The sequence below is a fragment of the Helobdella robusta genome (genome assembly GCF_000326865.2).
Source record: "Helobdella robusta unplaced genomic scaffold HELROscaffold_6, whole genome shotgun sequence".
In the NCBI taxonomy this organism is placed as follows: Eukaryota; Metazoa; Annelida; class Clitellata; order Rhynchobdellida; family Glossiphoniidae; genus Helobdella; species Helobdella robusta.
In genome coordinates, this window is record NW_008705330.1 from 996,073 (window position 1) to 1,018,581 (window position 22,509).

The window sequence follows — 22,509 nt, forward strand, 5'->3', positions numbered from 1 at the left end:
TTAATATTTTATAACACTTTATTTTTTTACAATGTGCACTTTTACCATTTCTACACATTGAAATAATGGTACGAGACAAAAATTGTGTCTTTTATTTTTTATTTCGATATGATAGACTTTCCTAAAAATGTCTTGTTTAAATAACGATAGGAGATCTCTGATATTGTTATTAAAGGATACGAGATTTTTCGTATTGTTTTATAACGATAGGAGATTTTTTTACCGTTATTATTATTAAATCTCTGTCGATTGGTAACGAAAATAACGGTTCGAGACGCAGGTGCATAGTATAAGATTCTATATATTATTATGTTGACATTATAATACAATCTAAAAATTGTACAGTATATTATCGAATATTTTAAAATTGTGTTATACTTTGATTTATAAATTAATTTTAATGAACTCGGTGAATTAAACAGGAACTGCAAAGAAGTATTGAACTTAATTATGGAAGTTTTTGGTCCTTGTTATTATCTCGCAAAAAACCTAAGTGCACCACAGTTTTGAAGTTTCCTGTATCTGATGTGTTACAACGTCATTCCTGCTCTTGCTTGTAGTATAGTTTATAATTTGATTAACACAAAATGGCAATGCCAGAATAGAATACCGTGATTGTACTTTTTGGACTTTTTTAAATTTTAGATGTTTTTCAGATTATGTTTTGAAACGGAATAAAATTAAAAAAAATACTTTTAAAATTATTCTGCATATTTAAACTCTAGTGTTACTTTCGAAAGAAATGTTCATGTTTTAATTCTCGTGTTTTTTTTTCTTTTTTTAAACGAGTTATTTGCTACAAATTTTTGTACCGTATCCCCGTTTTTTGTTGGCTTCTCTAAAAAGAATTACATTTATACTAATATAAACTGTTTTAATTTCACACGTAGTGGTAGTTGATGACTCAACTCCATTCATTGTTTTTTGGCCCAAGGTGACATAAAAATTACATCTCAAAACGGACCGGATTAGCGTCGATCCAGATGTTTATGTTTCAGCAGTAAATACCGTCAGTGAAACAGCACGTTCAATCCAGAACGTTGCTCGTCAATAGTTTTATTTTTCTGATGCTGCGTCACATCAGAATTTGTCAAATGGAGGCATTAGTCCATTGTTAACAGCTCAGCGTAATTGACAAATTTTTAGTGTTATCTTGGAACAGGAAACAGCGAAAGAGTAGGCCTGTTATTTCAAATCAGTTAAACCTGAAAACGACGAAACCAAGTATTCATTTGTCATAACTATGGCGTGATGGCTTAATGGTTAAAGGCGCCTGGTCTTGCTATTGCATTGACTGGGTTCGAATATAAAGAGATCCCCGCCTATCATATGCAATGTGTATGATGCGTGGTTTGCACGCGTATTCATATACGCTGTGTGTGTTTGTCGTTGAAACCTTTGAAGCAAACGCAAAAGAGAGAAACCTTTAATCTTTATGGTGAATATTTAATAACTTTCTTTTTCGTTTTAATGATATTTGATGCTAATAACATTCAACCCCAACCTGTGTATCAATCAACTTCGATATTGGGGTTTGTTTACGACATTTGTTTGTTACATTTTGAAACCGCAATTTTTTTTAACGTTAAATAAAAAAAGTTATAAATGTTTTAGTAAGTGAGTAATTAAGTCATACCACACACACACATTGATATAAAAAAATGGATATATAGGTACATATATAATATATATATACAAAGATATATTAAACAACAATGCATACTTTTTTATAAACTTTTTATTACAAATAAAAATGTTAAAAATTTATTTCGTGCACTTTAGAGAATAAATGATGTTTCTCTTAAAGTTCATCATTCCACGTTCATTCAGGTGGATACCGTCAGGTCCTATATTATTACCTCCTCCCACTCTGTCAAGCTTCCAGAAATGAACGATGTTAGACTGGAATTGTTTCAATGAAACATTTAGTTTATCAACTTTCCATTTCTGAACGTCTTTTCTATAAACCAGGCTTAATATGATTATTCGGCGCGGTCTGATTTTGTTCTCTAACAGTCTGAGTAAGGATTCATATCTCGCGGCCACGAGTTCCGGGGTTTCAGTCGTCAAATCATTGCCTGGTATTTAATTTTAATGATTAAAAATTAAACAAAACTGTTATTATATTAAAAGAATAATGAACCTACATTAAACTATTTTTTAAACAAATGAATCAACCTCCGATGTAAAGGATTATTGTTTCAATAGGAATGGTATGCTTCCGGAAAAAGTTAATCAATCCTCCGATCCTCCCACCAGGCTTTCACTTTAATATGACACGTTTATTACCGTGGGTAATAACGTCATTTTTCATTTTTTTTAAAAATTCCATTCTACGCACATAACTGTCGCCAAACAACGAAATAGACATTGCTCGAACAGTTTTATAAATTTAACCTTGACAGCAAGTAACAAAATGGCCAACATAGAAGTGAAAAACGTGGTTTCTTAACATGGAAATAGAAATGTAATTAAACGTGTATAATTGAACTGAAACGTATATAATGTCAATAATTGTTATACACACAAATTGTTTAATACATATAATTACGGCAAGGAAAAACAATTGTATATAATAAGATAGATCTAAATTCATAATTTATAGATCTAAAAATAGATCTAAATTCATAATTTCATAATTTGGTAACACTAAAATTATCAATTCATCGTAGTGCAGAAGTGAACATCTTTTGTCGAAGACTGAAGATGGCTAACGCGAGCGGTGTTTTTATTGAATACCATTTTACGTTACCGATGTCGCAAATTTGGAAATGTATGGGTAAAGCGTTCAATCGAATTATTGAAAATGTGCACAAAACGGGAAAAGGTTTTGTTGTATATGGTATTTTTGGGAATAAAATTGTCTATTGGAAGATGTAAGTAAAACAAGACGTTCAATCCAGGACGTTGCTCGTCGATAGTTTTATTTTTATGATTCTGCGTCAAATCAAAATTAGTCAAATGGAGGCATTAGTCCATTGTTAAAAGCTCAGCGTAATCGACAAATTTTTACTGTTAATTTGGAACAAGAAATTGCGAAAGGTATAGGCAGAGAAAAGTTACTCAAGGTTTTTTTATAACTAAAAATTGTACGAAGCCGCAAAAATAAATGTTACGATAACTATATCTGTTAGCAATATTGATACCTGTAGCGTGCAATTACCAATTCATACACATAACATTATGATTTTTAGCACACACCACACACACACACACATATATAGATATCATAATCCGTGGGCAAGTAATACTTGGTAAATATATATTATATATATTTATTCAATCGCTTGGGTTTGCACTTTTTTTGTGCTATACGTTTTTTTTATTATTATAACGTATTATTATATTTCTTTTGTGTTTTCATACATTTAAATTAAAGCTAAAACTTATATTTTATAAATATGCTATATTAATTTGTCGCAAAAACACTACAGTTTGTTATATTTTACCTCGTATATATAGTTAAAATTTATACGCTTGTCAATCTGTACTATTCACAATTATAGTCATCACAAACTTTTTTTCAATTTAAAATGTTAAGATTTTACTTTTTGCTGCAATTGCATTAGTATTTGTTAATTTTTAGCTAAAATAAAAAACATATTTTGTTTTTTTTTGTAAATTTAAATGTTCACGCGTTAAAGAACTATAGTTCAATTACTGTGCAATGCATATTATTCTTTATACGAAATAACATTTTTATTAAATTACAGTCTAGTTTGAATTAACAGGGTTGGTTTGGCCAAGCTTGCAGGAGCCTAAAGCAGAGAAATAATTTCACCAATCGAAAATGTAAAAAACTAGTGATAACAATAAAAAATTGAAATTCACAGATTGACTTATTCTGGAAGAATAAATGCTTTTAAGGGTTAACTGAAAATGGTCCCAAAGGCAACGATGAATCTTTACAAAACCTACAGAGCATAATAACATGTAACTACAATGCCTTAGAAAAAAAAGAGGTTAGTTGCAGGATGTAAATCAACTGCACGGTGCATCTATTAAGTAGTGCATTTGAAGAAGAGGTGTACCAAGGTTACCGGTGACGCAAATATAGAAATGTATGGGTAACGCGTTCAGACCAATATTTGGGGATGTGCACGAAACGGGAGAAAGTTTTGTTATATATGTTATTTTTGGAAATAAAATTGTCTATAAAAAGATGCAAATATTTTCCAGATGCACACATAAATGGATTTTTGGCGATTTTTTAACTTTCTCGTTACCGATGACGCAAATTTGGAAAAGTATGGTTAACGCGTTCAATCGAATTTTTGAGAATGTGCACAAAACGGGAGAAAGTTTTGTTATATATGGTATTTTTGGGAATAAAATTGTCTATAAAAAAATGCAAATATTTTCCAGATGCACACATAAATGGATTTTTGGCGATTTTTTAACTTTTTCGTTACCGATGACGCAAATTTGGAAATGTAGGGTTAACGCGTTCAATCAAATTTTTGAGAATGTGCACGAAACGGGAGAAAGTTTTGTTATATATGGTATTTTACGGAATAAAATTGTCTATTAGAAGATGCAAATATTTTTTAGATGCACGCATAAATAAATTTTTGGCAATTTTTTAACTTTCTCCTTATCGTTGGTATATTAATATATAGCGATTTTATGATGAAGTTTTTTATTGTTTTATGCAATTTTTAATCTGAATAAAATTAATATGTTATAATTAACAAATAAAAAACAATAATAAATCTTTCTTCATTTCATTTAACTTTTAAATATTTATTATTTAATCGGTTTTTTCATAATCCGCCTTTTACATATGCTAAATCGTCGCTGAGTTAAAACCGTCGTGATTGTTTGTAAACATGGACTATCTCCCCGTTTTACCCTATTTCCTATATTATAAGATTAATTTGAGCTAACAAGAAAATGAAACGAAGTTTAAAAAAAGTTGATGGCACTATTTATAAAACTGATTTATCTTTTTCAAATATTTTAAATCTTTTAAAAACAAAATGAAAGAGAGGACTTCTGAAGACTCTAAATGTAAAAGTAAAGGTAATTAAATTAAAATTGGTGGTTTTTAATCTGTAATTTATTATTTTTAACTTAAATCTTATTATTTTTCAGCGATGGAAAATACTGATTCAGAAATAGAGTCTGCTGCACATTTACCAACTTTTGTCAATGTCTCAAGTTTTGTAGAATCAAATGAGGGCATATGTAATGTAGAAAACATTGTTGAAAAACGGTTTCAGTAGCCATCAGATTGAACAGAAAATGTAAACCAGAAACAAAACAGATGCTCTGGTTTTCCAAAAGTGTGCAGAAATGAGCTTCAGTTTAAAGCTTGGCAAAAGTCACGGTCGTGGTTCAACTGGGTCGGTTATGTGCAGTATTTGTATAGAAGCAAAGTCTTCTACACTAGCAAGTGATGTGACACCTGGTTGTCGTAAGGACAGGGCTTTAATTGATGAAACTCTTGGCGGAAAACTGCCAAAAAAATTGCTAAAAAAAATTGATAAACACCAACAATCAAAATGCTACCCATACCCCCTAGTTGTGAGGATTTTCGCGCCTTAATGCTGACTTCACCCGCGAATCCTTATGACCCCCCTACTTCTTTGTTCACAATTCGAACACTGCTACCACTACTTTTACTACTACTACTAATATTTGTATATTACAACTAAAGAAGTTGTTAAACATTATTAAACAGTCAACATGACAAATATGTTTGTGCTTAATGATGTATATCGGCGATGGACGTATTTGTTGTCTCTCTCTCTCTCTCTCTCTCTCTCTCCCTCTCTATCTATCTATCTATCTATCTATCTATCTATCTATCTATCTATCTATCTATATGGATATAATATATATGTATGTGCTTAAATGTACATATTCATCATTTTTACATTCTTTTATTCATTAAGGCTGTGACCAAACTGGACAATGGACATTAAATATATGTTGAAGATATGCTTGAATGTGTTTATTTGCGTATGTGTGCGTGTGTATGAGCGTGTGTGTCCGTGTATGTCAATTTTAAAAAATTACAAAAAAATGTACTGCTACCACTTTAATTTTAATAAAAGTTAATTTTTACAATTTTTAAGTTCAAATAAAATATTGAGATAACATTTTGTGAGAGAAGGAGAGATAAAAAAGAAAAGATGACAGATAGAGAGAGAGAGAGTAAAAAGAGAGAAAAAGTAAAAGGAGTGAGTGAAAGAATTCACGAAGCAATTCACATTCATACATTTATTTATTCAATCATTCATACATTTATTCATTTATTCATTCATACATTCATTTATTTATTCATTCATACATTAATTGGTCCTGGCCATGACATAAAACTGCATCCACGCTGCCTTGCGTGCTTTTGAGCGAAAGGCTAGGCCCACCGCTTATAACTGGTGGTTGTCGTCAGGATGGGTGTCCGGATGTAAAAACTTTTCCCCAAATTACTCTTATGCCATCACAAAGAAAAACAACGGCCCCTAGTCCCCAGCAGGTCTTAAGTGGTCAAGAGGTGCCAAGAATCCCTGGGAAGTATGCAATATCGGAGAGATGTTGCAGAAAAATTCAGAATGGCCCCTCTATGGTACATAGACTTGGAACGCTCAATGTTGAATCACTGACTGGCCGCAGCATGTGGAAATCGCAGAAATGCTCGAGCGTAGAAGGATTAAAATCTGCTGCCTTCAGGAAACCCGATGGAAATCGAATGGTGTCTGTCATGTCAACTCAGACAAAGAAAGATATAAACGATTCTGGAATGGTCAAAAGACGGCCAAAAATGGTGTTGGAATTTTTGTCTGAGAATCGCTAGCCCAAGAAGTATTGGATATTAAAAGGATTAATTTGCGTCTTATGTGGATCAAGCTTCGCATAGAAAATCAAACAATGATTATTTTTTCTGCATACGCACCACAGACAGGCGAATAAGAAGAAATGAAAAATGACTTCTGGACTGCATTCTCTGACACCATCTCAACAATACCAAAATCTGAAACAATCCTGAATGGAGGCGATCTCAATGGCCACGTTAGAGAGAAAACAGATTGATTTGACAACGTACATGGCGGTTTTGGCTATGGAGAACGGAATGAAGATGGCAACCGCATCCTTGAGTTTGCTGAAAGTAACGGGTTTTGTTTACAGAACACATATTTTAGCAAGAGGTTGGAACATCTCATAACATACAAAAGTGGACCATCAGCCACGCAAATTGATTTCTTCGCTGTCAAGCAACAACACCGAAGGCTATTCAAAAACGTCAAAGTTATACCTGGCGAATCATGTGTCGCCCAACATAGACTCCTTGTGGCAGACCTGGTTGTCGAACTGTCAAAACATAAGTCTAAACAAATGCCTCGGAGAATCAAAACGTGGAAGCTGAAAAGCAATATTCATCGAGAAAAATTTCAACAGATTGTCGCCACACAGACCACCAATCGCAAGCCAGTACAGATTGGAGTACATACAAAACTATTTTGATGAACGCTGCAATTACAGTTTGTGGGGAAAACTGGTACAAAACGTCTGCATGAACGTGAAACTTGGTGGTGGAATGACAGTGTACAAAATGCAATAGCTGAAAAGAAAGTTGCATACAAGCAATGGCAAAAATCAAAGTCTGTTGATGACCATAAAATTTTCCGTGAGAAGAACAACTATGCAAGACGTCAACTCGCACTGGCTCGGACAGATCAGTGCAGAGAGTGGCTCACTAAAAGCAAAGGTGAACAAATGAAATCTCTGTATCGTATAGCAAAACAAGCAAAGCGTACGAAAAATACATAGTTGGTGCCTCATGTATTAAAAATGACAAAAATGAGATGGTTCTTGAACAAGATGAGATCAAGCTACAGTGGAAAGAATACTTCAACCGTCTGTTAAACGAAACTAATCCCATCAATGTTAACTTTGACGCTCCACCCATCGAAGGTCCGATTCCAGACATCACTGTAGAGGAGCTTACAGAAGCTCTGAAAGCTATGAAGTATGAAAAGGCAGCAGGGCTCTCTGGACTCACAAATGACATTATCAAAGCATCTGGTACTGCAGGTATCCAAACGTTACTACAACTTTGCCGTGAAATCTGGAGAAATTGCTCAATGCCGACTGAATGGAACTATAGCATGACAGTCCCGCTATACAAAGGCAAAGGTGATCCATTGAACTGTTCATCATATCGGGGTATACGTCTGTTAGAACACTCTCTGAAAATTGTCGAGAAAATCATTGAGAGAAGATTAACGTCGTGCATCACAATCGGAAATTATCAATTTGGTTTTCTAGCGGAGAAGTCAACAATTGATGCAATTCACATCCTTCGGCAACTGCAAGAGAATTACCTCGCAAAGCATCAACAACTATCACACATTTTTGTAGACCTTGAAAAAGCATTTGATCCCCGTGATCCCCATTTGATCCCCGTGAAGCAATCAGGTGGAGTCTACGTCGACAACTCATTCCAAAATATCTTGTTCGACTTGTGATGGAAATGTATACGAATACTAACACTTTTGTCAGCACAACGGTTGGAAACACAGATGCATTTGACTTCGGCGTTGGAGTTCATCAAGGCTCGATTTTCAGTCCACTGTTATTTATAACTGTGATGGAAGAAATCACAAAACCGATACCCACTGGTGACATTTGGAATCTAGTATATGCTGATGATGAATGCAGCACAGATATTTGAAGATTGGAACACCAGACTCGCCGATCATGGATTCAAAGTCAACATCAGCAAAACCAAAGCAATGAACACTTGTGAACCCATCCAATCCACAGCTACTGGACGATGGCCCAGTTCAGTTTGTAAAGCTGGTGTGGGTAACAATTTAATCAAGTGTCAGCAGTGTAACCAGTGGTGTCACAAACGTTGTTCAAAAATAGTTGGTACTTTATCTAAAGTGTCCAATTTTGTTTGTCCTGCTTGCATCAATCCACAACAACAAATTCGAAATAGCACTGTTTTTAAAGCCATTAAGGTAGAAAAAGTCACATCGTTTCAATATCTAGGAGATGTTTTGGATTGTACTGGAACAGCTGAAGCTGCCGTTCGAGCACGCTTACGTGCAGCCTGGAATAAATGGCATCTCCTTGCCTCTATATTGATGCGGCGTGACATCCCACTACCACTACGATCAAGACCTTATAAATCTGTGATACGTCCGGTGTTGTTATATGGTGCAGAAACATGGCCAATGACAACCAAACTGGAACAAAAATTTCAACGAACCGACATGAAAATGCTCCGATGGATGCAACGAATTAGTCTGAAGGACCACATCAAATCTACCGAAATCCTGCGTCGTGCTGGTTTAGATGATATAAAGGATGAATGCCGGCAACACCGTCTGCGGTTGTTTGGTCATGTCAAACAAAGGTCGTCCAAAGAAATCCTGGTCGCAAACAATCGAGCAAGACATGAAAGCTCTAAATTTATATGAAATGGATACAACTGATCGTCTAATTTGGCGCAAAAAGTTGATGGCAAAGAAAACAACGTCCTACCTCAGAAAACCGGTTCTCTGGACGCAAAACGCAGATTGACTGATACATTAATTCATTCATTTATTTACTTAATTGCTCATTTTGTGAGCAATAAGGAGTGAAAAATGGGTTTGTGAATTGCTATTATACTTTATACAACATTATCTAGCCTTATCACAAGCATTCTATTTAAACATTCAATTAATTTTTTTTATGAAAACAAACCAATTGAACTGTTAGATTTGATAAGATGTCGACAACTATTTTTTCTTTGCTTTAAAAAATAATTTCTATCAATTTAGCTTACATAATATAAATTTAACTCACTATTTGTGTTCTCGATTTAATTAAAAGTTCAAATGAATAATCGTCACATACGCATATGTACACTCACATGCAGACAGACACACACACACACATATATACACAAATATAGATACACACATACACATAAATACACACACTTACATATATGTATATATATACACACAAACAAACAGACATACAGGAAAACATGTGAGTAGCAGATCCCAACGATCTTGTGAATTGAGACAGATAGATAGATCATCACTAAGCCAGCTTGCGTCTTTGATGTGTTCCGCTGTATATATTTATATATTTAAATAAACACTTCTATGTATGTATATACTTGTTATTTGCTATGCTATATATGCAAGATATGCGGTGCTTGCTGTGTGCTGTTCTGTATGTAGAGAGTATAGAAATGCGATATATGCGACGCGTTCTACGTACTGTTCTGTATATAGGGAGGAGTATATAAAAGAGTATAGAAGGAGTATAGAATTTTTTATGGTATAGAAAGCGTTACATAGATAGAGCGGTAAAAACATATACAAGGCAGCTAGTTGAGATATTAAGGGTCTTAAGATAGGGCGGTAAAAACATATATAAGGCAGCGAGTTGAGATATTAAGGGTCTTAGTTTCTTGATTTTGCTCTGGTCTTATTTTTAGCTGTTGATTATAGTGTCGCTTGATAGTAGATAGTATTAATAGATAGTTAATTTTAATATACCGCGTGTCAATTGTTACTTTGCATATAAAAACAGGCTTGATTTTGTTTTGTTTGATTTTTTATTGAATAAAAGAAATGCACATTTGAAATTTGGCTCGGCTTAATTATTTTACTTAAAATGATGAATGTTGAAGACTTGCTGATAGTTGACGACGCCGGCGTCTCTAGTCAACAAGTAGGGCGCGAACAAACTTTTGCCCGGCACGACCCTGAGAGGGTCTATTGTAACGTGGCGGACCCCGGCCAGGGTCGACTCCGCCGAGATGAAGGCTCGGATGCGGTTCGGGAATGCGTGGTGCGGAATTCGAATGTGGCCGGCATAAATCTACAAATATATGCCATATGTATATACACACACACTCATATATATATATATATATTTATATATATATAAATATATATATCATAATATTTATGTTATTTCATTATTACCCAACAAATAATCTCGCAAAGAAGAATTTTAAAAATATTTACACCACATGATGTTTTTTTTTATTTCATGCATTGTTTTATAAAATAACTAAAAGTCAATACATATATATATATATATAAATATATATATATATTAGGGTGGTCCCCAATTACATTGGAAAAAATAAAACGCGTAATTTTTCAGGTCTTACCCTTTTATTTGTTTCTCTCATATATAACAAGTAATATGATAAAATTTTATTGACCATAGACAAAATTTAGAGGTCGCCCAAGCGAGTCAAAGTGTCCTGTGCTACCACCTAATTATACGTATTAGCATTTTGTTGCAAAACATGACAAAACTGTTACAAACTACCTGATAAAATTATTATGTCCAGTACCCAGTGTCACTGTTAAACCATTTAGCTGTTAAGGAGATGTATTTCCTTCCACTAATGTCTCTTTCTTTGGGTTTGGATACTGAGTACGATGGTACTCAACAACTTGCAGAAGATACTGCTTTTGTTCTTCGGACGATACTATTGCTCTGTTAAAATCCTGCATCAAAGCAACTCCTCTCTCTGCAAAATCATTGACTGGCTTTATACCGCTTACAACTTCAAAAGCTTTCTTGTACTGTTCATCTTCTTTCCACTCGGAGGGTCTCTTGTTTAGAAATGAGTGAGGCAGTCCGAGGATTGCAAAGAATTGCATGGTGTTCGAAGACACAAAGTCTTTGACAGACATTTCATCAGATATGTCATTAATATTCATCTGCACTCTTTTGGTGAAGTCGTTGGTTGTTTTTGATTCCACTGACGGAGCATCAACCATCAACACTTTTTTCTCATGAGAAATCTGATCATCGAAAAACGCAGCTCCAGCAAGTTCTCGCTAACATACCATAGATGTCTAGAAAGTGCGTTTGCAGCGGCAACAGAAACTTCACGGTCTACATCTCTGAATTGTTGGATTTTCTTTACCAGCTGGAGATCATGTCTAGCGGCACTAAGAAGATCTGGAGCCGTGAACCACGATCTAAGATACACACAGATGCCAAAAACGATGAAGCGACAGATTCCCTTTTCTTCAACTCTTGTCAGCAGAAACTGATGACGATACATGTACAATTTGAAGGCGTATATTAGTCTCGTCATTCAGCGTGCCCTATACAGAGCTCCAGGTTGCAGAACTCTGACTCCCCTTGGCGGTGTCTCTCCCAGCTAAATAAGTGAAAGCTCCAGTAGTTGCCTGTAATCGCACCTTGGCTGAAATTGTTCAAGTTGCGTTAGGCAAAAGCTAACGATACCTTCTTTGTGTTGTTCAACTTTGCTGTTCATGCTTTCATCATCCATAATTGTATGGTAATCAGCTTGGTTACTGCTGTTGAACTCATTTCGAAGCGCAAGAAGAGTGCTATTTCTGGACCTGACGTATTAGACGACATGCATGCAGAAAACGCATGCTCAAGTATTATTTCAGATATGTGGTGACGGCAAGCTATGTGAAGCACGTTACGCCCTAATTTTTGTTGCAGCAGGGTGCATGCTCCATTTTTCTTTCCAGTATTACTCGCTGTAGTATCGAACACTAATGCCTTAACAGACTCCTCTAGGTTCCATTCTAAGAGGCATTCGTGCACTTCTGTAGCCTGTCTCTCCCCTGTACCAGATTCTAGTTTTGGAACTGATAAGAGCTTTTCAACTCCCGCTACAACAATGGGAAGACGATCAACTTTCTGATTACCGGTCAAATCATGTAAGAGCTTCCCATTTCAAAGGAACGTCTGGAGAAAAATTTCTTCGAATTTTTAACGCAAGTTCTTGACGATGCTTATGCCTTGCTCGTCGAATTGAGGATCTATTGATGGCAAGGTTTCCAGCATTTAAGCCAAGGTGTTTGGCAACTCCACTGATGATGTACTTCGCCTTTCTATCAGAAGTCTTCGTTCGATCAAGTGCTGCAGCAGTTTCCCTGCTAACTGCACAATGTGGACGGGACATCGAGAAGCTTTACCTGCACACGTTTGACAATGCTGTCTTCTTCTGATTCACATTTTGACGATGAATCACTGGAACTGTGCTCTATTTCAGCTGAACATGCACCGGCAGTGATCTCTTCCTGCGCTTGGACTGACTTTAATTTGTAGTTCTCCTGTCTTCTTTTCCTTTCATACGAGCGTGCCTCTTTCAGCGCCAGATTCTTATCTACACCACTCATATAACCACGCCGTTCCGGTTCCCTTTGTGCCAGCAAAAATTTTCTTTCTTCTTGTATCTGAATCAGTTCAATAGCATTAGCATGTGCTATATCAAACAGATCTTTTCGTGAATGAACGAATGCTTGTTCTTGACGTCTTTTGAGCATCTGAGTTTTTCTTAGTCACAGTTTAAACATATTATCCAGCTTCTTAACGGCGTTGTATTCTTGAGTTGTAGGAATTCTGGCCCGCTGCCATATTGGAAGTACCTCTCTTATAACAGCAGTCTCACTATCGCGAACTGTCATTTTCTCTGACAAATGAATGTACAAAAAGCGACGCATCACTTCACCTTTCGCTGGTAACTTGTTACCCAGAATGGCAGTTTTTAGACGCTGGCCTAGAAGATAAATATCCTGCTTCTTATTTGTTGACTCAGCCATGTTGTTTACTTTTTCAGACAAAGATCTGTTAATAAAAAACAAAGACGTTGTATTAGCAATTTGAATTAATTATTAGGCCCATAAGGTAAAACTTCAGAGCCCTTGGGCGACCTCTAAATATTGATTAATTAACCTAAGATTTTACACCAAGTATTACCTAATGGGTGGTAACAAAATTAGGGGGTAAGACAAAAAATTTAAAACTTTTTCATTTTGGGGACCACCCTAATATATATACATATATATACATTTATATATATATATAAGAAATTGGCAATACAAAGATCATACATGACATATGATATGATAATTAAATAAATAATTAAATATATTTATATATATATATATATATATGCTAATGACCCCTTTAGGGCAGTATGCTAATTTTTAATCAATGTGCTTTTTATAAGAGCTTATATAAATAAATAAACATTACATTATACATTAAATATACATAAATATACATTACACATTTATTTATTATATATATATATATCAATTATTTTATATAAAAGTATGATGTAATATAGGTAGTATGCTAATTTTTTATTATGCTATAGGTATAATAGAAGGCTTCATTGAAGCATATTTCATTAAATTAGTATGCCCACTCTGCGTTCCAAAGTTTATTGATAAGAACTTCAACACCACGTAGTTTTTTGATTTCGTATTTATTCAAAACATCCATGAAATTTGTCAGCTGGCAACGCTGTTTCAGCTATTTAGCCATCATCGGAGCTGAATATTATTGTAAATAATTTTAAAATATTAAATAATTGAAATGAGATAAATTAGGATAAATTATATCTTCCTAATTTATCTCATTTCTATGATTTTAATATTATTCACAATAATATTTAGCTCCGACCAACCAACCAACCAACCCAAATAGTAAAGTTAAACTCCGAATTTATTACAACAATAAAAAGACGTCTCACCTAATACTGAAAAACAACTGCAGTCCTAGAGATAACTCTGAGTTAAAGCGTAATCACGTAATGTATGAATTTAATTGCCCCTTTGACGGCTGTGCACGTCGACATGACTCATATATCGGGATTACTACTACCTCACTGACTAGAAGGCTTACGATGCATAAACAGAGTGGTGCTATCAAATCTCAATTGGACTCAACACACTCAATCACAATTAGCCGTGAAATCCTCGACAGCAACACCAAAGTAATATACCAGAACAGCAACTACACGCATCTTAAAATTGCAGAAGCAGTCCTAATTGACATCAATAAACCAAAAATAAATATACAACAAATAATGACAACCTCACTTCCAACCCGGCGCTTAACCAACAACGAAAACAAAGAAGTAATAAAAACTAGCATCGTAAATAGTGACAAAGAAGAATATGATGCTATCGATGAAGGAAAGGAGACGAAAGAAGATGACCAGCCAATTAAGAAACCTGACACCTAATTCGCATCAAAGTTCAATTTTACAACACCAAAGTTAATTTTTACAACGTCAAAGTTCATCTTGACAAAGTCAATATTTCCCTATATATAAAGCAAGGAGCACTGATGATGATTCATTCGGAATCGAAATATGGCCTTATTTGCAGCATGAATTCGAAAAATAAGTTTATTTTGAATTTTAATAAACTAAACGTTCACCAAAAAACTTTAGTGAGAAAAATCGAAAAAACGAACTACAAACATTCGGTAGAGTTTAATGCCAAACATTCGGTAGAGTTTATAGAATATTGTAAAAATTATGGTCTATTACCAACATATATATATATATATATATGTATATATATATATATATATATATATATATATATATATATATATATATAATTTGTATGAATTCTATAGAGTTGTTTGGAAAAATTCGGTAGAATTCATACATTACTGTGTAAAATATGTAATATATATATATATATATATATTATATATATATATATATATATATATATGTGTGTGTGTGTGTGTGTGTGTGTGTGTGTGTGTGTGTGTGTGTGTGTGTGTGTGTGTGTGTGTGTGTGTGTGTGTATAAACTGCATATATATGAATAATCAACACAGGAGCATGTGCGTAATAAAATAGTAGTGACTGACTTTTCTGTCGTTGATGAAATTTGACAAAGTTTTTCAGCAACATTGACGACGTGTTCCATTCATCGATCGAAACCGTGAGATTGCTACGATGAATAACCATCTGAACTTGAAAAGCTTGAACTTGAATAAAGTATGTCAGATTAATAAATTTTAATTTTTTTTACATTTTTTTATCGTCCACGTGATTGCTTTGTTTGATAAATAAATTTTATTACAATTGAATAACATCATATATATAATATTAATATTTATATTCAAATCTTCAAATCAATTCTAAATTATTTTTTGTATTTAATTCATAAATAAATAAATTATAAATAAATTAAATTGTTATATAAATATTCTATTTTGTATTTTAGTCTTTTACTTTTACCTTTTACGTTTTATTCTATCTACATCATCCTCTCATTTTTAACTGAATAATTTATTTAATTATATTTGATTATTAATATTAATAATGATGTCATAATATTAATTTTAGTTTACGATTTGTTCTAGTCATGCATCAGTCAATTAATCAGTCTGGTCATAAAAAAAACATTTTTTAGTTTTAGCCTAAAAAAGGGTGACTTCGACTTAATTTATTTAATTTTAATAGGGAAATGATTTTAAAAATAAAATAAGTATATTTTAATTTTAATCTATATGATATGCTTAGAAATTATATATACTATGTTATGTATGCATAAATAGTTATTAAGGCCTATATTTTCAAAATTTTAATTCTGTGACCACCTACCTTCTGAATAACAAATGTTTTGTAAAATGTCAACATTAATGTACAAATAACTTATTTGTACTTTAATATTAACATAATTATTAAAATATAGCTTAATATCAGGTTTAGACATAGAGACTTTATCTGGTCTCACCTGGTAACAAGTTTACTAGCCTGTAAGTAATGTAATGGCTTAACCTTAACTATTTAATCAAAATACATTTCAACATATATTCAAACCATCGTTATGAAATTCAATTTTGCCTAGTTTTTCTACTGTTGGTTGTTGAGCGATGTTGTAATTATTTATGAATATCGCTAAAACGTGTTAGTATTTAAATTTAGCTAAACATTTTACAAGTAAAATGTTACATGTCATTATAATTTTAATACAGGTTGAAAACAATTATTTATTTGATCCAAATCTGCTGGAGGAGATCTGCATGAACGAAACTACAACCTATTTGAAGGGTGGTGTGTCCTTATCTAATCCTGGTGAAGGGTTGAAGCTGAGACCCCTCTCTGCTGATGATTTTGCAAAAGGTTGTTTTTTAACATTTTTATTGGAACAATTTTATCTTAGACAACATGTTTGTGACAGTAAAATATGATTTCATGCAAATGTGATATAGATTCATCTGATAGAATAAGGTAGATAGAATAAGGATAGAAGATAGAATATGGATAGAATTATCAACATATATATATATATATATATATATATATATATATATATATATATATATATATATATATATATATATATATATATATAGATCTGTGTATTTAGGCAGTATGCTTTCTTCAATTCATATTTTGTTAAATGTGATCAAAAATAACAGGGTTGTTTCGTTTCTTTTTCAGTTTTTCCAATTCCCTATTAAGTTCCTTGGTTTTATAATCATGGTTGTGAATTAAATTTTAAAGAGCATTTTTATAAAGTTTTTAATTTCTCTATGTTTTCATGTCAGTGTCAATATATACTATGTTATTTTTTTAATAAAAAAAGGTTTGATGGGATAGCAGACATCAACTACTTATGTTAGCAGGATCAGTGTCATATTTTTCACTAACCTACTAATTTTGAATATCATTCTGATCATTTAGTTAGGCAAATTAATAAAATTAGATAAAATGTCAGGTTCATAACATTTTTGGTGCAATAACAAACAAACAAGTTCATGTTTATGCACCAGGCTACTTAGACCTATTGAAGCAACCTAACTTGGTTGGACAGATTTTCACGGAAACCATTCTAAGTTTGTTATTTGTTCATCCATTTGATTACTTTTTCATAATTTCATCCACCATGGATCATTATTTATTAATTTATTTATGTTTCTTAAAACGTAAAATTAAATAGATGACATCATTTCCATTGTAGGAATATATCAACTATGGAGTATATATGATATATGAGTTGATATGAACTCTAACCCTTTTTGCATAAATTGTTTTCTTCACTTCAATTTCAAATAATTTTTTAATTAACTTATAGATATTTTTAATTTTGTGCTGTAACTGAAATTAAGGAGCCAGAATTTTTTTCTGTTTGCTCATTAAAAATTTTAATGAATATGATAACAATATAATAATAATCATGATGAGTGCAGCTTATAGAAACCATTTTCTCATATCAATGGGCATTCATGCAGAAAAACCGAAAATAAACCCAAATAAAAATAAATAAAAATAAAATGATGGGTTCGAGAATCAAAAATATTCACAAGCAAATCATCCACCATGCAGTCTGACTTCATAAGTCAACCCTCGTTGTATACAAAACTCAAAACATGAACATAATTAAAAATTGGTTCAATGTTCACAAAATGTTAATTCACAAGCTGTCTCACATATTTTCTAATGCACAATCTGACATCACATTCATCATCGTTGGCCAACGTCATGACATCTTCTTTTATCATCTGTGGCCAGTTCCACTCCTCAGCTGACCATCATGATGTCTTCATCACTTTTGTTGATCGTTGTGGTCAGTCCGCCAATCACCAACAATCATAATTGCATCTTCACCTAGTCAAGAACTGATAATTTCTGAAAGTCAAACTAAGAAATATTACACTAGCATAAGACCTGGTCGTATAAAGTTAGCAACAACACATCACACCTATTTTTCCAATCATAATTACAATCTTCATTCATATAATATCAAGCCTATTTTTAAATTATTTCACATTGCTTAATTTCACATGGGATTACATATACTTTTAGCCGCCATTTATAGAGTAGGTCAAATTAAAATCAATAAATCATACAATTTGTTGTACTCTTGTTCTTTCTCAATAAATACAGGCAGGTTCAATTTAATGAAATCAACTCCTAGCACATATTTCATATTTGTGATAGAAGATTTGGAAAAGCAGAAGATCGTAGCATCTGCAACTGTGGTAGTTGAAAGAAAATTCATCCATGAATGTTCTTCAGTAAATACTTTTTTTTTAATTTTTTGTCAGGGTTTATTTTACGTAATAGCATCTAATAATAATAATATGAAATTTTATATGGCGATATATGCAACATTGCTTCAGAGGTGCCCAATTAATTATTATGAAAATACAACAACTGCCTACCCATGCGTGCATTGCCCACTAGGCTGCAAGCTCCACCTTGCACAACTTTGCATAGAAGCTGAACTTCTGCATGCATTAAACTGATAATAAGCGTAAAAAACAATAAGGTGAAAAAATCAAATAATTTTTAGAATATTGTTAATTGGAAAATAAAAATTTGTTTAATGTTGTTTGTAATAACAGAGGGGGAGGATTGAAGATGTGGTTGTTGATGAAGGTTACAGAGGACTGCAGCTTGGGAAGTTGTTAGCATCATTTGTCCTATATCTGTTCACTTTAAAAATTGACTCATTTTAAATAATTTTGTTCAGTTATTGTCAGATCAATTATTTTTGCCACTCATTTCATTTGAGAGAATTTGCTGATTAGCTGGTTCTTGTTATCTTGTAGCCATGGAATGGTGTCGTACTGTTGAGTTTAAAATGCTGTCTGAACTTCTTACTCAAATAATGCTTTTGATGGTTTAGATAGTTATAGACTACAATTGCAAGTTGAGAGATGAATCACTGCAAAATTGAACTTTATTTGTCGTTGTTACTTGGACATTTAGCAATTCATTTATAATTTTTGATATTCAAATTTTTTGCAGGCTGGTAGTTGTTGGAGAGTTTTTGTCAAAAAAATTGGGTTGCTACAAAACATCTCTTGAATGCAGTGATGGCAAGGTCGAATTTTATGAAAAAGTTGGTTTTAAAATTGATGGCAAGCATATGGTGAAAAGATTTAGCTCTTAGGATTCGCTAACGTTTTTCTGCATAAAATATCCCATGTTTCTTTTTCTAAATTAATTTATTTAGTGCCTTCTCTCACAATAAATTTTTGAAATTTGTAAATCTCATCAAATTTTTGTTCATTTTGGATTTTCTAACCACTCACAATTTTTTGATTTTGACCGTCTTTTTAGAACATGACTATTTTAAAATGTGGCAATGAAGTTAGCGCTAAGTTGTATAGGAAATTTGTTGGTTAAGCCTCAACAATTGAAAGTTATTCTGATTTAAAAGAACTTTATGCTAGTTAAATGTTTTTTTTTTTGAGATAATTTTTATTATGCACTGTCCAGCAAATTTGAATCTTCTTTTAAAATTTTTGGTTCTCTTTACATTCTCTCTTTTTTTTACATATTTTTGTCAAAAAATGTTATTTTTGATAATTTATTGATGGTTTAAGTTTTATAGTTTTTTCTTCGATTTCCTCAACTACATTAACATGAATCTTTAACTCACATTATAAGTTGAAATGTCTAGTTGAGGCATGTTTTCTCACTTAATAAAATCAAAATTTGCACAAGCATCCATGCACTTTCATCAGCACTACCATTGTCTGAGTCTACAAATGTTTATACACTGCGTTATATATGGGCTTTTAGTTATGTACTGTGTAAATATTCTTGACGCAATTAAAATTTTGTTATTTTGATCCTTTTAATTGTTTGGTTAGTTTTAACCTGTAACTCAAATTATGTAAGTTCTAGTGTCTTCAGAGCAACTCCAATCTCTAATTAACATGTAAAAGATTTATGTCTTTTAGTTGGTTTCATTACTTTTAACAGATTAATTAATTAATATTTTCTTTTTAAAAGAATTGGTACTTTTTAATTTAATTTGTTTTTATCACGTTGATTTATCTTTTTATTATATTGTTCACTGTATGCATAATCATCCATCAAGAGTTTTTATACATGGCTAGGACTTGTTAGGAATGTTTAATATTAATAACTTCTATTGCATTGTCAATCAGAAATTATTGTTTGATAACCTATTTTATTTATTCATCGGTTAGTTTTGTAAGAATTATATAAATATCGTTTCTTTTTTAAATGTCAAACACGTTGACAGTTGTCGGAGGTTCCACATCAACAATGAAGTTAGGCAAGTGTTTATGGGTGAACTAATCAAGGTTGTTTTGTTAACAGCCGAAGACATAACAATTTTTCGTCTGAGCCATTTCACTGAGTGACAAATATGTGGTTATACTTTTGCATGCAAATATATGCTGTTATCAAAGAAAAATAGTTGTGCCTAGATATTATGTTTTATTGGAGTTTTATTTTGCTTGCATTCCATTTATTATTTATTTAGTTAATTAGTCACAATTTGTCATATCTTTTTGTTTGATGTGAGACTTAGAAAATCATGAAATATAATTAATGTGTTAAGTATATATACTCAACTTCATTACAATGTTTTTTATTTACGTTTGGTTTTTATTTTCTTTGTGATCTGGATTAATCAATATTGTTACTTACGTAGTTTATTAAATACGACAAATAAATTCGTCGTAATTAATTCGAATGATTGGATGAAATTGGGGAATTCATACTTAAACTTTCTAAATTTCTTTTCTATTAAACGTATTGTAATAACATTCCTTAGAGTCAGAGTTAATGTGGATTGAAACTGTAACAAAGTATTTTATAGTTATCATGGTGATGGTTGCCAGGATGGAAAGGCTATTATTTGATGTTGAGCTTAAAAAGTGTTCTAGTGGCGAGATGGCATAGTGATAGAAGGTAGAGCATCAGTTTTCATCAGGGCTCAAACCTGAGTTTTAATCTAGGGCATGCTCAAAGACCAGATGATTGCTTTTACCGCTTTCATTTTTTCACATCTTTTTCGTACATTATTTTTTTAGGCCACGCATACACTTGGATTCTTTGTCGCTATCTAAACCATTTTTTATATTTAGTTGTTTTTTTATTACTTTTTTGCGACTTCTTTTTTCATGCCGAAAGATAAAACACTTGTGGTTTAATCTTTTTTCAAATATTTTATTGATTGTTAACCTAATCGGAGCTAAGTAACCCAAGTTCCATATTAGGTGAACTGGACCTTGTATGGAAATAATTGTAGGCGTTATTAAAGACCATTTGCGAAATATCGAAGTTTTTCAAACGAAATCCACTCGTAGGCATCGATGAGGCAGGCTCTAAAAGCCATATGCGGCGCTTATCTTTTCAGATGAAGCCCACGTATCTTCATATTTCACGTGTTAATACGTACGACCCACCTGGCAAGCATTTGCTTTTTTTTCCATACGTATATTTGTGTCCTATAAATGATAATGATAAATGCATAATTTTTTAAAGAAGATCTGAAGCTTGCAATGATATATTAAAAGGAGTCGCTTTCATGAAATTCAAAATAGAAATGCAACAATATATATATATATGTATATATATATATATACTCACCAGGTACCTAATCTACAAGAATAAAACCTCTTCGGTTCAAACAATAAGATTTGGTATTCCACAGGGCTCGGTTCTCGGACCGATCTTGTTTATTCTTTACACCTCTGAAATTATTGAGGCAATCAGATTACATGGTTTGTAGTGTCATGCATTTGCAGATGATATTCAGCTATACGCCACAGAATCCTATAGCAACTTTCATCTTGCAGTTGATCGTTTAGTTAAATGTTTGGTCGAAATCGAGAAATGGATGGCAAATAATCGTCTTGAGCTCAATCAAAGCAAGACGCAAACTCTTCTGGTTGGAACTTGGCAACAGCTGTCTAGAATTAAAATTAATTCAGTTATCATTGAGGGCTCAAATATAAACTT

General features: G+C 32.7%; 4 protein-coding genes across 4 annotated transcripts; 3 read left to right on the top strand and 1 right to left on the bottom strand.

The window, feature by feature from the left end:
* Positions 1 to 4,979: 4,979 nt before the first annotated feature.
* On the top strand, positions 4,980 to 5,547 carry HELRODRAFT_164038 (hypothetical protein; the record flags this gene model as incomplete). The annotated part of the gene is made up of 3 exons (XM_009029091.1): positions 4,980 to 5,022; positions 5,095 to 5,160; positions 5,267 to 5,547. 3 exons carry the CDS (start codon positions 4,980 to 4,982, stop codon positions 5,545 to 5,547), a joined length of 390 nt encoding a protein of 129 aa, XP_009027339.1.
* Positions 5,548 to 6,439: 892 nt separating this feature from the next.
* HELRODRAFT_164039 (hypothetical protein) lies at positions 6,440 to 6,799 on the top strand (the record flags this gene model as incomplete). Its single annotated transcript, XM_009029092.1, has 1 exon — positions 6,440 to 6,799. One exon carries the CDS (start codon positions 6,440 to 6,442, stop codon positions 6,797 to 6,799), a length of 360 nt encoding a protein of 119 aa, XP_009027340.1.
* A 3,818-nt stretch (positions 6,800 to 10,617) lies between these two features.
* HELRODRAFT_164040 (hypothetical protein) lies at positions 10,618 to 13,562 on the bottom strand (the record flags this gene model as incomplete). Its single annotated transcript, XM_009029093.1, has 6 exons — positions 10,618 to 10,833; positions 11,424 to 11,700; positions 11,760 to 12,028; positions 12,433 to 12,629; positions 12,902 to 13,240; positions 13,412 to 13,562. 6 exons carry the CDS (start codon positions 13,560 to 13,562, stop codon positions 10,618 to 10,620), a joined length of 1,449 nt encoding a protein of 482 aa, XP_009027341.1.
* Positions 13,563 to 16,721: 3,159 nt separating this feature from the next.
* Positions 16,722 to 19,678, top strand: HELRODRAFT_68685 (hypothetical protein; the record flags this gene model as incomplete). Its single annotated transcript, XM_009028944.1, has 5 exons — positions 16,722 to 16,902; positions 17,553 to 17,615; positions 18,667 to 18,797; positions 19,128 to 19,189; positions 19,534 to 19,678. The coding sequence occupies 5 exons, from the start codon at positions 16,722 to 16,724 to the stop codon at positions 19,676 to 19,678; spliced, it is 582 nt and encodes a 193-aa protein (XP_009027192.1).
* Positions 19,679 to 22,509: the final 2,831 nt, after the last annotated feature.